The following is a 17,899-nucleotide window of genomic DNA, read 5'->3' on the forward strand; positions in this document are numbered from 1 at the left end:
GTTAAATTAGCAATTATAACTACATATTCATTGTGTGAAATCTTGTACCTTATATGCATTTATATGAATGACTAACCAGCATTTACATTATGTATTACTTACACATGTAGTTAAACATTTTGCTTGCACTACTAACTTATATAATAATTACTCTTAAAAGCTATATTATAAGCTAACACTATGGCATGATAACTCACGTGATATTTACACATTCTTAATTCTTAACGTCTAATCTTGAACAGATGTGCACTCCAGGCTTTTAGCACACTGACATCAATCATAGAGTTGGCCCAGGAGGGCTTAAGTGTAGGGGCATGTTGTTGACCTTGAAGTGCATTTATGACTCCCTAAATTTTGGTCTCTGGGGAGAGGAGTGTTGGGAAGAGAGGCCCATTGTCAGCCTGGTCGATAACGAATGTCTTCGGGGTCACGGCATGCACTTGAATCTTGCACGTGAAGAGCTGAGTACTAACACGTGAAATTATGCATATTAATATACGCTAATCAGCCAGAAAACGCCTCACCGGCAGGGTTTACGTCATATGGGGTATAACTGTCGGAGACAGAACTTGAGAGGTCAGAGCTTTACTTGGGAGGGGTATTAAACTGTTCTCGATGTATTGTTCTCCTGGATCCAGTATTGTTAAATAAATACTTTGATTTGCTTTGAACTTCACTCGACTGGTGTCTGCGACTCTTCTGGAACGAACACGCCTCCCCGAAGAGGGAGGGTGTATTTTGGACCTTTTTGATATTTTCTAAATTTTAATTACTTTGAGAATGGTCCAAAAGAACATTTTTATCTTCAACACACACACACATTCACACCTATGGACACTTTGTGTGTTTTTAGACGATGGGAAGAAACTGGATCACCTGGAGGAAACCCACACGGACAAGGGGAGAACACACTAAACTCCTCACAGACTACCTGCACCACTACAACTTTTTTTTAGGAATTCTCCCGGAATATTTTGTGACCTCCAAGACCATATATTCAGATAATGGGTTCCACATAAATCACAGATAGAGCACTCACTGTTGGCTCCAACACCACTAACTCCAGCAGCTTTCCTAGGTGTCTGCCATTCAAGTATTCAAACCTGCTCAGTTTTAGTAGTTTTGTTCTTATTCACCTAGCTTCTTTTTGAAAATGTTCCTCCATCATAAAAGGTGCAGAAGATAGGAGCCAGGATTTGGCTCCCATTCAAGGTGACATTGAAAAAAGAGATACATTTTCTTTTCTTGAAGCTGATTTACATTTGTGCAGAACAGTGGCAGTGAAGGTAGTGTCGCTGCTACACAACTAGACCCTCCTTGCATCCTGGGTTAAATTTTTTACTTTCTCTCCTGGGCAAGTCTGTGAGGTGTTTGGTGTGTTCTCCTAGTGTCTATATAGGTTTCCTCTGGGTGATCTGGTGTCCTCCTTCAATACTATAGTTTAAAAACTCATGTAATGGGGTCAACTGGCTGGGGAAAACTGTTTACAAATGTGAGTGTGTGAGTGACTGGGTGAATGTGTGACGCCTTGTGATGAATTGGCTCGAATCAGAATGACATGTACAGCTGTTATTTGCTTCAGTCCTAGGTCCTAGTAATGTTTCTGGCACACATCCCTCATTTCACATGGAATGATAGCGTTAGAAACAGGTCCAAATTGACCAAGACCATCAGGTTTAAGATCCTCTAAGTTATCCTCAGCCCTCCGTACTCTGTAGCCAGATCCAGGGAAATCAAGAGACGCTGACACTAGGGTAATGAATCAAGAGAGTTTATTGAACCACTTTATTGAAGAAAAGTTCAGAGTGTGTGTCCTATATCTTCTTTCTAAATTTACAGAATAACGGGGAAAGGGGTGAGGGCATGGCTTGATAAGGGGGAGGCATGTTCTAGTGTTTCGCCTGTGGTCTGTGAAAATAGAAGCAAGGTTAGTAAAGATTACAAGTACATCATGGCTGACAAAGAAGTTGCATTGTGTCTGAGGACAGAAAGGTGCCAGTGTCTAACAGGTAACACTTGAGTGGACCGCACCTGTATGCCATAAGAGCCACATGTCACCAGAGGTCACTTATTTGGTCCCGTTAGGCTCAAATCATCTTTATTATTTGGGAGATTTATGGTTCATATGCAGTACTGACCGTGGTAAATGCATCTTTGCCAGAAGTGGCCCACATCTGAATGCTATCTTGAGAATGACAATAAAAAAGCACTTTGAAATGGACTGTAGGAGCTTGGAAAGATGACATTTGTTAACTGTGAATAAACATTTTATGCTCTGCAATTGGTGTTTTCCTTGCATGGACATTCAGCCCCAGTAATGGACAGCATGTTCCTGTGTCGCTGCCCTGTGAAGGACTGGCGCCTTGTGCCCAATGATTCCCGGTAGGCTCTGGACCCACCGCGACCCTGAACTGGATAAGCGGTTACAGATAATGAATGAATGAATGAATGTTCCTGTGTTATAAGTTAACAACCACACTTGTCTGTAAGAGCAGCACACTGAGCAGGGAAAAGAGAAAAGCTGTAAGAAGGTTTTAAAAAGATTTAACCACATGAAATATGGGGTACACAGAAACACATAAAAACAAGGCTGAATAAGCAGTTTTCAGTTGCACATTAAATGCTGTGGGGCACCTTTCATGATGGAACAAACTTCTTAAATTTTTGTCTAAACACTGTATTGACCTGTTGTCTGTTTCTAGTGTATTGTGTCTTATATTAAATTCATGGCCAAAACCAGTGTTGGATAAATCATATCTTAGCGTGAAATAAAATAAAATTCAAACACGAAGTCCCTAATAAAGTCTAGCTGCAGACATGCACTTCCTGCCAGATGCGCTCTCTGCCACTGTGTCATCACATGCACAGGTACTGTCTGCCACAATGACAGAAAAAGCACAGTAGAATGTTTCTGTTTGGCTTAATGATTCGAGTGATCTTAAAATGGTGTTATCTTTATTAAGTTCTATATGTGATTACCATATCATTATAATACCATACCATATCAGCAGTGTATAGTGTACAGTGTGCTATATTTGATGACAGCTAGAGAAATACCATTGAATGTGTTTCATGCATAAAACAGAACCAGTAACCTAATCTTTATGGTAGTTTTTTTAAGGTTCCCTTATCACAAATTTGTCCAATTATTTCAGTATAGTGTAATTGTAGGCGCCAGATGCCTATTTTGTGCCTAGTTTTTTTAATTTGCCCCATATTATGTGTATTTCATATTTCATAGTATAATGTCATATTGATAAGATATTTGATTTAAATTCATGCTTGATATATTTAATAATTTAAGTTAAAAACATACGTAAAAGGTTAAAATGTGGATTTAGAATAATTACAGGAAGTTACATAGTTGACCTTTAATCACGCAAGGTGCGCAGTGCACAGGAGACATTGTGGTTAGATTGACACGGGAAAAGGAAGGTTGGTGCCTCACGGTTTTCTGACCATGCTGTGCCGTGGCCGTAGTCATGCTGTGGAGTGACTATAATTTACATTAGTGGAAGCTTAAGAGGCACAGTTTCATTTGTATTAGTTTTTGTTATCCTTTTTGTTTTAAATAAAAATACAAAACGTGACTTTGGTTGAGGATATCCTTTTGTTTTCTTTTTGGATCTTGAAACACGCGTCAGCCACAAAGCCCCAACCTAGAAAGATTTTGTTTAAAAAACCCCACAACTTTAGTCAGAAAACCTTCAGAAACTGTGGAAACGTTGGACAACGTTTTATCAAAGCGAGAAGTGTAGCTGTGAACACTGGATGGACGGTAACTAATCACGAGACGAGTGGATGATTATCAACCAGAATAAGAATAAGAATAAGAATAGCTGGTTAGAATCTTACCAGCTATTTCGGAAGTTTGCCATTATGCATGAAGTTACTGAACAGTTAACTAGTGGAAAAAGAGAATCGAAAATGACAGAGAAAGCCGTTGAAGACAGGTTACACTGCTTAACACAGTCAAGGAAAGCTAAGCTAGGCCATCTAACTAGCCAAATTAACCGGATTGAAACGCTAATGGAATTCGATGGTAACGTGGACACAGTTAAACACAAATTGCGCGTGGACTTTAAAGATTCATTCGGTGCGTTTTGTAAGATAAACGATGGTCTGCAACAATTAATGAATGAGGAAGAGTTTAAGAGGGACCAAAATTCGTGGTTTGACCCAAATGCGAGCCGAATGCAGGGGTTCATTAAACATGCGGAAGTGTGGATTAAAGCAGCTGCGGCTCGCGCTGAACAAGCAAGACGCTGTGACGCCGAAATTCGTCCTTCAGACAGCGCGTCTGCTGTATCGGTTGCCTCGAGCAAGAGGAGTAAAGGGCGCGAGACAAAAGCTGGAAGCAGAGAATCCACCACTTCTTCAAAACTTAAGCTTAAAGCAGAGATGGAGAAAGCTACATTGCTCGCAGAGGCAACAACTTTGCAACAAAAACAAGATTTACAGTTGCAAGAAGCTGAATTAAAAGCAAAAAGGGAACAATTAGAAGCTGAATTAAAACGCCAATAAGCTGAAATAAAAGTTAAAAAGGAACAATTAGATCTGCAAACACTTACTGCAGCAATGGATGCAAAAATAAAAGTTTTAGAAAATTATGAAAATGAACGCTTTTCACAAGTGAGCCATGCATCACGCCATTCATCACTCCGTTCATTAACAATTGAGTCTGGATATATTCAACTGCCCTTAAGTCCAAATCCAGTCCCTGACAATACAAGTGCACATGATCAGTTCATCCCACTGCAGCCTCAGCCTATTGCTGCACAGCACATTCAGTCCATTGGTGCACAGCAGCCACAGCTTATTGGCACACGGCGGCCTACAGCTACACCTGTAGCAGATGACCATGCAGTTGAAACACTCTGCAGTGTTATGACTCATCAGAATACAATAACTGAGTTGATGGTGAAGCAACAGAAAATGATGACCCTGCCACCATTAGACATTCCCACCTTTAGTGGTGACCCCCTTGAGTACAACACATTTGTAAGGGCATTTGAACATGGTGTAGAATCACGCACTGAAAGCCCTAAGGATCATCTCTATTTTCTAGAGCAGTTTACATGTGGTCAACCTAAAGAGCTGATAAAGAGCTGCCTTCATATTAAGCCAGACGAAGGCTACCAGAAAGCAAAGACGTTACTGAAGGAACACTTCGGCAATGATTACAAGATTGCTGTAGCCTACATGAACAAGGTAGTAAACTGCCTTTTCACTCTTTCTGACAGCAAGCCTCAACACCATGACTGAAGTGAGTTACATGGAGGAGCTTGATAATGTTGCGAATTTATAGGCCATTGTTTTGAAGCTTCCTTATAAGCTATGTGAAAGGTGGAGTGGTGTTGTATTTGGTGTGCAAGAGCAAGCTGACAAGAGAATCAAGTTCAAGGATTTGGTGGAGTTTATTAACAAACAAGCCAAGATCGCACTGCACCCAGTCTTTGGAGAGATAAGAGATAGCACAACATTTAAAGCACCTACACCTAAGCAAAACAATAACAAAGAGCAGAAGAAAGGCATAATTAAGAAGTCATTCACTATAAGTGCTAAACAGTTGGACAAACAGGAGGCAAACACAAAGTCAAAGGAAAACACGGATTCAGAGATGACTGCCACAAATACGTGTCTCTTCTGTGACGGTGAACACAACTTGGACTCGTGTACTAAGCTTAAAAGCAAGCCACACAACGAGAAGATAGACTTCCTGAAAAAGGATGTTGTTTTGGCTGCTTAAAGCAAGGCCACATGAGTAAATCCTGCAAGGCAAAAGTCAGCTGTCAGGTGTGTTCGCTAACGCATCCAACGTTGCTGCACATAAAGAAAAGGGGCATCGGTGCTAAAACAAAAAAGGAGACACAGAGTTATGAAACACAAACTATCCTCAGTGCCTTCATTGCTGCAGAGTATGAAGGTGGTGAGCTGATTGGGGCCGGGGAAGATGACTGTACGCCGGCTATCATTCCTGTCCAGGTCAAAGCCAAGAGGAGAAACGCAGTGGTGCAGACATACGCCTTCTTGGACCCAGGAAGCTCCGCCACATTCTGTACCGAAGCATTGATGAAGAATTTGAAGCTCAATGGAAGAAAGACTGACATACTGCTGAGAACTATGAACGAAGAGAAACCTGTGTGTACTCACATAGTGTCAGGCTAGGAAGTCGGCAGTTTGTCCGGTGAGGAGTTCATCGATCTTCCAGACGTTTTCTCGCAGAAAGCCATACCTGTTAGAAAAGAAAACATACAGAGACAAAAGGATCTTGAATGGTGGACTTACCTTAAAGGAATACACTTACCTTATATCGAAGCCGACATTGGATTACTCATAGGAGCAAATGTGCCCAAAGCTATGGAGCCATGGGAGTTGGTGAGCAGTGTCGGTGACGGGCCATACGCCGTGCAAACCAAGCTAGGCTGGATTGTAAACGGGCCTTTGGGGGAAACATGTAGCGGTGAAATCAATGGAAGGCTAGAGAGGACAACAGATAACCGCATATCAGTCAGCAGTTTGGAGAACCTGTGGCTACAACAGTTCAAGGTGGATTTTCCGGAATGTGGAAAACATGAAGTGGAGATGTCCAGGGAAGACCATCAGTTCATGGACATGGTCACGGAATCCGCTGCACTGATTGATGGTCACTACTTCTTATGTCTACCACTCAAGAACAGATTGGTTCACATGCCAAACAATCGACCAATAGCTGAACAGCGAGCACAAAACCTTAAGCGGAAGTTTCTCCGAAATGACAGCTACAGACAGGAGTATACAGACTTTATGGAAGACCTGATAAAGAAGGGCTATGCAGTGCAACTTTCAGAGGACGAACTGATGCACAAAGAAGGGAAGGTGTGGTATATACCACATCACGCCGTATACCACCCTGTCAAACAGACACTAAGGGTTGTGTTCGATTGTGCAGCATCATATCAAGGCACATCCCTGAACAACCAACTCCTTCAGGGTCCAGACTTGACCAGCAGTCTGATTGGTGTTGTGATACGATTCAGACAAGAGCATGTTGCGATTATTGCAGATGTGGAAGCAATATTCCACCAAGTTAAGGTGTCTGAGGAAGACTCTGACCTGCTCAGGTTCCTCTGGTGGACAGACGGTGACTGCAAATGTACGTTGACGGAGCACAAGATGACTGTGCATCTATTTGGGGCCACAGCTTCACCGAGTTGCGCCAGCTTCGCTTTGAGGAGGTGTGCTGAAGATCAGAGTGGGCAGTTCAGACCCGAAGTAGTTCAGACTGTCTTACAGAACTTTTATGTAGACGACTGCCTCAAGTCTGTCGCTACAGAGGAGGCAGCTGTATCCATATGTCAAGACCTCATGAAGATCTGTGCCAAAGGAGGCTTCCGCCTCACCATATGGGTGAGCAACCGACGGAAAGTGCTTGACTCCATTCCCAAGTCTGAATTGGCAACAGAAATAAAAATGTTGGATCTGGATCATGACGAACTACCTATGGAGAGGGCTCTCGGTCTCAACTGGTGTGTTGAGTCAGACGTATTCAAATTCAAGATCACCATAAGAGATCGCCCATTCACTAGGAGAGGACTTCTCTCAGTCATTGGTTCAGTCTATGATCCATTAGGCTTTTTGACACCTGTAGTCTTGCCAGCGAAAGCTATCCTGCAAGAATTATGCAGATTGAAGATTGGATGGGACGACGACTTACCTGAGCATGTGAAGAAGCAGTGGATGGACTGGCTAGCTAGTCTTCCTGCCTTGTAGGATTTCTCAGTGGCCAGATGTCTCAAGCCTGAAGAGTTTGGAAGTTGCGTATTCGCGCAATTACATCACTTTGCGGTCGCGAGTGAGGATGCATACGGGTTGGTCAGCTACCTTCTCCTGCGCAATGCAGATAATAAGACGCACTGCACATTCATGATGGGCAAGTCCAGAGTAGCGCCTCTTAGGCCTCCTACCATTCCCCGGATGGAATTGATTGCGACTATGGTGGCCATTAAGATGGATGGTGTCCTAATAAGAGAGCTTCAACTGGATCTTGCAGAATCAATATTTTGGACTGACAGAACAGTGGTACTCCGGTATCTGCAGAATGAGACCACACGTTTCCGCATGTTTGTGGCAAACTGAGTTTCGGCTATGCTGAAAAACTCTGAAGTGGAGCAGTGGAGACATGTCAGCACTGACGTGAATCCAGCCGACTGCGCCTCTAGAGGGCAAAGAGTGGATCAATTCCTGAAGAACACCACATGGGTGTCTGGTCCCGAGTTTCTCCATGGTCCCGAAGAGAATTGGCCCAACACTCCATTGAGCCACACACAACTTACATCAGATGATCCTGAGATCAAAAAGGTCATAGTGAATCGAGTGGATGTGGAAGAGAATGTCACTCCATTCAAAAGACTAATCAACCACTTCTCATCCTGGATCAAATTGAAAAGAATCATGGTGTGGTTCCTAAAGTTAAAGGCCATGCTGCGAAGCCTCTGTCAAAAATGCAAAGAGCTGCGTGCAGTTGACCCACGATTGACTTGAGTGTGTGTGGATTATTTTGGACCACTGGAGGTCAAGCATGGAAGAACCATCTTGAAGAAGTATGGAGTCATATTCACTTGTTTAGCCATTCGCGCAGTGCACATTGAGTTGGCCTCGTCATTGGACACTGGTTTGTGCATTAATGCGATTCGGCGCTTTATAGCGCACAGAGGACAAGTGAAAGAGATTCGCTCGGATAACGGGACGAATTTTGTTGCTGCCAATCGTGAGTTAAAGGCAGCTATTGCTGATTGGAACTCCTCCGATTTTCAGCATCTGTTCCACCAGCATGGGATCAAGTGGACGTTCAACCCTCCCACCGCATCGCATCACGGTGGAGCATGGGAGAGGTTGATACGATCAATCCGAAAAGTGCTGAATTCAACTGTGAGAGAACAGATCCTTGATGAGGAAGACCTTCTTACGGTCCTGTGTGAGGCAGAGTCGGTCATCAACAGCCGTCCGATCACCAAGGCATCCAACGATCCGAATGATTTAGAGGCTTTAACGCCTAATCATTTGCTGTTGCTGAAGACGACGCCCTCATTGCCTCCAGGATTGTTTGACCAGGACGACCTCTACTCTAGGCGCAGGTGGAAACAGGTGCAATATCTGTCCAACTTGTTTTGGAAGAGATGGACTAAGGAGTACCTACCTCAACTACAGGAGCGCCAGCGCTGGGCCACAGAATCCAAGAACTTTGCGAAAGGAGACATTGTACTTCTTGTGAATGACTGTGCGCCTAGAAACTCCTGGATTATGAGCAAGATCATCGAAGCAATTCCAGACAAGAATGGTCTGGTCCACAGAGTCAATATAAAGACAAAGACTAACATCTTGGACAGACCCATTACGAAGGTCTGTCTGCTTGTAACTATTATCACCAGTAGATTGACCAGAGGAGGATGGGTCACCCTTGTGAGCCTTGGTTCCTCCCAAGGTTTCTTCCTCAGCTGGGGGAGTTTTTCCTTGCCACTGTCGCCCCTGGCTTGCTCACTTGAGGGTTTTAGATTTGTTTTTACATTTCATGTCAAATCTTTGTCTTACTGGAATTCTGTAAAGCTGCTTTGTGACAACATCAGTTGTGCTATATAAATAAATTTGATTTGATTTGATTTGTGGAGTCTGACTGGGCCAGTGGTAAAGACTAAGCCCCTACGATGAGCCATGTGCTAGCAACCTCTGGCTTTATTTTCTCTCTTTATTTCTCTACTTTTCTCTCTCTTTTCTTTCTTTATTGCAGATGGAGTATTATGGACTTTATATCCTTGAAAGTTTTGACAATAGAACAATAGACATTTAGTGTACATTATTAATAGTATCTTGGTTATGGGACAGAAATTTGCATATTTCTTATACGTGGCTATGATTTATATTTTACTTAGTAAGAAGAAGTTTGGTAATTGTTCTATGTTACTTTGTTATTATAACACCCTCCAGGGTGTATTCCCGCCTTGCGCCCAAAGATTCCAGGTAGGCTCTGGACCCACCGTGACCCTGAACTGGATAAGCGGTTACAGATAATGAGTAAAATCACCTTTCATTAAAAAGACTCTGGAATGAAAGAATCCATGAATGTACAATCTGAGTTATAAATGCACAGTTTAAATGCATATCTGTATTTCAAAATGACAAAGATTGATCATAATTAGCAAATATTTATTTAAAGAAGTAATGTCATGATCTCATCACCAATACATGATGATAGACATTCAGGCAGATAGCCCTGCTGTTGCATTAGTGATATGCAGTGATTAACTTTAGCCAGTGATTTTCTCCTGGTCAGTCTGAATAGTAGAGTGAAAGAGTTTTTTGGTTCCTGAAAGACAGAAATGTATCCAATTCTGGGTCGCGGTGTGTCCAGAGCCTACCTGGAGTCATTGGGCGCAAGGCGGGAATACACCCTGGAGGGGGCGCCAGACCTTCACAGGGCAACACAGACACACACACATATTCACTCACACACTCACACTTACGGACACTTTGGAGTCGCCAATCCACCTACTAACGTGTGTTTTTGGACTGTGGGAGGAAACAGGAGCACCCGGAGGAAACCCACGCGGACATGGGGAGAACACACCAACTCTTCACAGACAGTCACCCAGAGCAGGAATTGAACCCACAACCTCCAGGTCCATGTAACTGTGTGACTGCGACACTACCTGCTGCACCACCGTGCCGCCCTATTGGTGATATCATACAGTATAAATAAATAAATTAATTCATTCATTCATTTTGTTATAAGTCATAAAATGGCAGAAAAACAATAATAAATTGTACTAATGATTATTTATTGATTGATTTCACGCCCTCGTCCTGTCTGGTCTGTTTTCCCCGCCATGTGTTCTCTCAGTACATGGCTCTGTTTGGTATTGTCCTTGTCTCCTCCTTTGTTCCGCCTCCTTGTCCGTCATCCTCGTTATCTGTTTCAGGTGTGTCTCGTCAGTTCGTGTATTTAAGATCCCTGATGACACTTGCTTGTATCGGTCATTCGTTTTGTTTCGTTCCTGTTACAACTTATGTTCTTTTGTCTCCTACTCCTAGTCATGTCGTTTTGTTATAATTCCTAGTCATGCTGTTTCTCATTTTGTTTGTATACCTAGTCATCTTGTTTTGTTCGAATTCCTAGTCATGTTCTTTCCTCGCTTCATGTTTGCCCTTGAGTCAGTTTGTGTTTGTTTTGTTATTTTCTTGTAAATAAAAGTCTGTGTTGTAGCGTGTGCGTCCGCTTCCTGTTAGCGTTCCTAACAATTGATCATATTTAATGTTCAGTACTAGTTAATATATTATTGCAATATATGATGTTTACATCATAGATAGATTTACTGTGAAATAAAAACTATTAACAACAAAAATAATTGAAAAATTACTTGCAAATATAAAGAGCATTCATTTTCATTCATTCATTATCTTTAACCGCTTATCCAGTTCAGGGTCGCGGTGGGTCCAGAGACTACCTGGAATCATTGGGTGGCACCATTGATCCTCACATAATCACTCACCTTTAGGGAGTGTTATTGTGCTTTTCATGAATTTCCAATTAAATTTCTTTTATTAGTGTCATCCTAATATCGTCTTAATAACTTAAACTGGAGTTGGATAGACATGGAATCTATATAATACGGATTCTATTTACATTTCTTCCATTAAAAAAATTTAAATCACATCATCCCTCTGATTAACTTTTTGTTTTTCAATTCCCAAGTGAGTTTATCCAAATGTCTGGCAACTTACAACTGAGTACTGCATCCAAGTTTGTTTGAGATGAGCGTTCTTAAAAAACAGTGAATATGGTGATGGTGGTGATTATTATTATTATTATTATTATTATTATTATTATTATTATTATTATATTTTATATATGCCCCCAAGTCTTCACCAGTGTGTGTAAATGTGTGTTTAACTGCACAGATTGGGTTAAATACAGAGACCAAATTCCTCTGTGTGCAAGCACAGTGGCCAATAAAGTGATTCTAAATATTCTTATATACAGTGTGTTTGAGCTGCCGTTACATACAGAAGTGATTGGCAATGACATATGGTACATAGACCCATCCATCACTGGACTTGGGCCATTTGCAGCCTTGAGAGGTGCAGGGGTCAGCATTCCTTCCACTATCATCCACAGCAATGTCTCCAATAGCGTTGGGCTCATCAGGACCACACTGTTCGGGTTTGTGTTCCTTCTTTGCGCTCCAGGTGGGCTTTGGACCCACTATGACCCTGATCAAGATAAAGTTGTTTCAGAAGATTAATGAATTAATAAATTAATCTCAGCATGAACTTACTACAAGGAACTCTATGTGTTGGTTTCTCTGATTGGAACTAATCCTATTCATAAATCTTATTCATAATATTAAGCAGTCAAGTACTAGGATTATTCCCGGGCTTAAAGAAAATCACAAAAATAGTAGAAAACCTCCATTGGAATTTTTAAGGTGGACTAGAAGTATAAGTGAAGAGTAACGGATGACAGTTAGTAAGTGTTGCTGTAATTTTACCTGCAGGTGCTATTTGTTTGTGGGCAGAAGAGGTGGAGCACAGGTCATTTTTCTGAATCATCAAGGTTTCAGCCACGAGCAGACCCACAGTGACCGAGACAGAAATGTCTGCATCCTTCTACAAAACATCATTCCTGGTTAGTGGTACTGCTATTTTTTCCACATGAATTATATGGCCAAACGTTTGGGACCACTCATCCAAGTTTATCCTTGTAAATGAAAGGTATTATACATTATAGAAATGTCAACTAAAACCTCAAAAGCAATTCATAAACTGCAGCCCAGTTTCTACAGCATATGTCAAAATCAAATCAATTCCAATTTATTTGTATAGCGCTTTTTACAACTGACGTTGTCACAAAGCAGCTTCACAGTTTCAAAACAGAACATTTAAATCAAAGCCCAATGCAAGCAAGCCGAAGGCGACAGTGGCAAGGAAAAACTCCCTCGAGGCTGGAGGAAGAAACCTTGGGAGGAACCAAGACTCACAAAGGGGACCCATCCTCCTCTGATCAAACTATAGATTGAATTTTAAATGATCACCAATGAAGTGTCATTATGCTACATAATAATAATAATAATAATAATAATAATAATAATAATAATAAGGTGAGCAGCTGGTCTGGTCTGCAGGAGAATCCAGCAAACAATCTTCCATCAGTGGGCCACCATTCTCTCAGAAAACAGTAAAACAGTAAAAGGGAAGCAGTTAGTTTAGTTGAGTGCAGCAGAGAATAAGAGCATGTGAATATTTTCTTTAGTGTAGTGACGGATCAGACTGTAACAGACTGGGAGTAGGGAAACCAGAAGGAGCTCAGGCAAAGACATCCATTCGTTCGAAGCAAGAGAAATTGTGAGCACATCATCCAGGTTTACCCTGATTCTCCATGTCCATGAGTTCCTGAAATGACAACCTTAAACTAGACAGAGGTTAGTTGCCAAAGGCTAAACTGAATAAGTGTGTTTTGAGCTTAGACTTAAACATAGTGACTGTGTCTGCGTCCCAAACACTAGCTGGAAGATTGTTCCAGAGCTGAGGGGCTTTGTAGGAGAAGGCTTTCCCCCCCGCTGAAGTCTTATGAATTCTGGGTACTAGTAAGAGGCCAGCGCCCTGAGATCTGAGTAATCTTGGTGGTTCATAGTGTGTGATGAGGTCTTGCAAGTATTCAGGGGCGAGACCATGTAAGGATTTATACGTGAGTAAAAGAATTTTGTAATCAATACGGAATTTAACTGGAAGCCAGTGAAGGGCCGATAAGACTGGACTGATATGATCAAATTTTCTAATCTTAGTGAGGACCCTGGCTGCAGCATTTTGAATTAACTGGAGTTTACTCAAGTTTCTGCTGGAGCATCCTGATAAAAGTGCATTGCAATAATCTAATCTAATCTTGAAGGGGTTTGTCCCCTTTGCTGCACTCTGTTCTCTTTTGGAAAGACTAGATTTTGGCACATTACAGGCATGCAAACATACTTGAGGTCAAGTACTGATGTGGAATGATTCAATTTAGATATAAAACACCACTTTCCAAAAACCTCCTTCAGGATGATCAAGAGAAGAATGTGATCTCAAGCAGAGGGCTCACTTTCACAGTCCTAATAAACCTCTGTGTTTTATTAGGAGAGGAGCATAACTTTGAAAAAAAACTGCAAAATTTGCAACCCAAAATCTGGGCATCCCGTATGACTACAACTCTGTCATGCACTATGAAAGGTAAGGTTTTCTGTTGTTCACTCATTCACTACTTCATTGTTTTGGCGCTGATCAGCAGGGTTTCTCTTTTTTGGATGCAGGTATGATTTCTCAAGGAGCAGGCAGCCTACCATCATTCCCATTCCAAACATCCATTATCTGTAACCGCTTATCCAATTTAGGGTTGGGGGGGGTCCAGAGCCTACCTGGAATCATCGGGCGCAAGGCGGGAATACACCCTGGAGGGGACGCCAGTCCTTCACAGGGCAACACAGACACACACACACATTCACTCACACCTACGTGTGTTTTTGGACTGTGGGAAGAAACCGGAGCACCCAGAGGAAACCCACGCGGACATGGGGAGAACACACCAACTCACAGACAGTCACCCGTAGCGGGAATCGAACCCACAACCTCCAGGCCCCTGGAGCTGTGTGACTGCGACACTACCTGCTGCGCCACCGTGCCGCCCCCCATTCCAAACAGTAATGTTGCTTTTGGATGTGCCACTCAGATGGATGCCACTGTGGATAACTGAGTTACATTTTAAAGCACTCATACTCTCACAAGGATATTTCCTCTGTGTATTCTTCATCTGAAATAGAAATACTTTATAACTTTAAACTCTGTCTGTCTGTCTGTCTCTCTCTTTCTTTGTCTCTCTCTCTCTGTCTGTCTATGAGTGATACTACAGGACAGTTCTACAGTTGATTTTCTTCAGTTTAATTTAATTAAAATATATTTATTTAGGCTTAACTTATAAACCTCCAGATGTCATTCTGTTAATGCTGTACAAGATGGAGTAACTACTGTGAAACATGTAAGGGTTGTCGGTTCTAAACAAGAGAGGAGTTGAAATATAATTTGGGTTTTTTTGAGCCAAATAAACAATGTCTTTATGATCTGCTCTGACATTTATTATCATGCAAAGAATTCACAAGTGTGATTAAAAAATGAGTAATTCATCACATATAATAAATGTATTATGAAAGACCATTTCTAAATAAATAAATATTCTAGGAAGCAAGCACTTTAAAAGTAGTAATGACTCAACTGTTATTAGCCATAAAAAGGGAAATATTTTGTTGTTGTCCAAAGTAAAACATGCATCTACACAATGGTAAATTTATAGAAGGAAAAATATTTTTTGACATTTGATGGAAGTCATTGTATTCCAAGTCATTTTGGAGCATTTCTATGAAATATTCACACAATGTAATGGACAGATGCTGTTTTTAATTTATGTAGTAATGTAACAATCTAAAAAATGGAGATACATGTTTTTCTTTGGACTGCGACTATATATTCCTAGTTCATGTGTGTCTTTAAAATATATATGTCAAAGTAAAACAAAGTCTCTCAGTCAAAACCTTTATGGCCAAATTTTCCAACATTTCTAATAAAATTACCAGCATAGCAATAGGTTATTTGTCCTCTGAGAAGACTTGAACATTTTCTGATTTGATGGCATTTGCTGTGAGAGAATTATGAGGTCACAAAATATGCTGTGGAGATTTAACCTAACCATCACTCCAAAGAGAAGTTTCACTGCTTCAGAGCCTAATTCTCAGGAACTGATACCAATCTTACCTATGCAGGTACAGCTGCTCATTTTTGTTTTTGCTTTTTTTTGTCAGATGTAACCTGTGGATAGAACTAGAAATCATATAAGTGCTGCTTAATGTAAGACCCATAATCTAAAAATAAGGAAACAGAGTTAGGTTCGGTACAGAATGTCCCTGATAAAACCATATTATGGGCTCAAAATATATTTGAACTTGTGACTGAACTGGCTGATGGCTCTATTTGAGTGATGTGAATAATCAAATTCTTGGTTAAAAATTTGAGATGGGGAATCGTGGAGAACAAAACTGGCTTTACTCTCGGTGGACAGGAAGACCCTACTTCTTCCCTCATCACAAGCGTATTGCTAACTCTTATCCAGCATAATACATCTGGACAGTTAGTTTTCTTCTCCAAAGGTGAGCTGTCCAGGTGTGTTACTAAGAGTTGAAAAAGAATTGGTATATGAATTTTAATATATCTGAGGTAAAAATGGTTGCCCTCACCCTCCTGGGTTGGTGGTATTGGGTGTAAATGTGGGAGTCCTAGTTAACAAGTGGAATAGGTGATGGTAACATTTAAACAAATATATTTAAACAATTCCTTTCTGGGGCAGCACGGTGGTAGTGACAATATCACATAGCTTCAGGGTCCTGGAGTTATGGGTTTGAGCTCCACTTTGTAAGTTCTCCCCATGTCTGTGTGGTTTTCTTCTGGGTGCTCCGGTTTCCTCCCAAAATCCAAAATCACATCTTGGTAGAAACCTTCCCAGTATCAAGTCTTACCTACTTGATTATGTTGTGATTATGATAATTGGTACAGTGTATATGATCTTGAGAAGCCTGTCTTGGTTATGGTAACAGACTGAGGATATTGCTGTATAGGGAAAATAAGGGAAAAAAGGATATGAATACACAGCTCTGTTTCATATAGCTTCCTTTCTTTCAGGAGCTACATGATATATTTATAAATAAATATAAATAAAACATATGGAATATAAAGGAAAAAGCACAGCAAATGAACCAATTTAATTTAAAGCACAATTGAAGGTGGAGCAGAACATCAGACTAAGAAACTGGGAACTTATTCAGATTTGTTCCTGTCTCACTGCAGTTTTCCTGATGGAGCGGATGCCATCGCCAGCAAATATACAAATGAATATGAAAACATAAAATCTGCAGCTGAAAAATATAAGACTCCAAATATTAAAATATATAGTAAACTGAAAAATGAATTTAATTATTTATTTTTAATCAATCAATCAATCAATCAACTTTTATTTATATAGCGCTTTTCACAACAAAAAGTCATCACAAAGCAGCTTTTCAGAGATCTGGGTGAAAGCCTCCTATGAGCAAGCCAGGGGCAACAGTGGCAAGGAAAAACTCCCTCAGCACACGAGGAAGAAACATTGGAAGGAACCAAGACTCATACGGGGAACCCATCCTCCTCGGTTCGACACCGGAGACACAACAGAGGACAGAGCAGAAGTAAAAGTGAACTGATGACTGATGAATGGGTTATAGTAATGTGAATGTAGAATATTAGTGATATATGAGTCTGAGGAAGGAGGAGGTCCTGGTAAAGAACGGGCAAAATTTTCCTGCGAAAAAAGCTTCCACACATCAGGCAAGATTTATTTTTAAAAAATCCATAATTGTATGAAAATTAAATTTAAATGGAAAAAATCATCCTACATTTTATAACCTTTAAAACATTGCTGTATTCAAAGTTCAGTCTCAAGATTTAAACTTTTAGTTTCAGTGTTTTTTTTTTATTATTCAAATTGACATAACATCATGGCGAGGAGCCAAGTGTATTTACTTTGATGAGCAGGTACATGTATAATTTCTTTGTGTGGGAGAGTATTTTTAATTGCGGTTTTAAACACTCATGAGACAACTGAATCCTCAATTATGATTCACTGTAAATAACTGTAGGGAATATTGCTCCAATGAGAACACTCGTTTTACTAACCACACACTCAACGATTGGTAATAAATAAACTGCTTATACTTCTTGATATTTTATAATAGATTGATTATATGTGATGAACTACTAAATTACTAATCACACTTGTCAATTATTTGCAAGATTATGAATCTCAGAGCAGGGC

General features: G+C 40.8%; 1 protein-coding gene across 1 annotated transcript in view; it reads left to right on the forward strand.

Annotated features, from left to right (window-relative positions):
- LOC136678443 (low choriolytic enzyme-like) overlaps nt 1-14,758 on the forward strand; it is a 42,672-nt gene extending 27,914 nt beyond the window's left edge. Inside the window, exons 8-9 of the mRNA XM_066656494.1 lie at nt 14,319-14,367; nt 14,705-14,758. Of these exons, the coding sequence (XP_066512591.1) occupies nt 14,319-14,367; nt 14,705-14,758 (103 nt within the window). The remainder of the gene's footprint in view (nt 1-14,318; nt 14,368-14,704) is intronic.
- The last annotated feature ends 3,141 nt before the right edge of the window (nt 14,759-17,899 follow it).

The sequence above is a fragment of the Hoplias malabaricus genome, chromosome Y, assembly GCF_029633855.1.
Source record: "Hoplias malabaricus isolate fHopMal1 chromosome Y, fHopMal1.hap1, whole genome shotgun sequence".
Classification (NCBI taxonomy): Eukaryota; Metazoa; Chordata; class Actinopteri; order Characiformes; family Erythrinidae; genus Hoplias; species Hoplias malabaricus.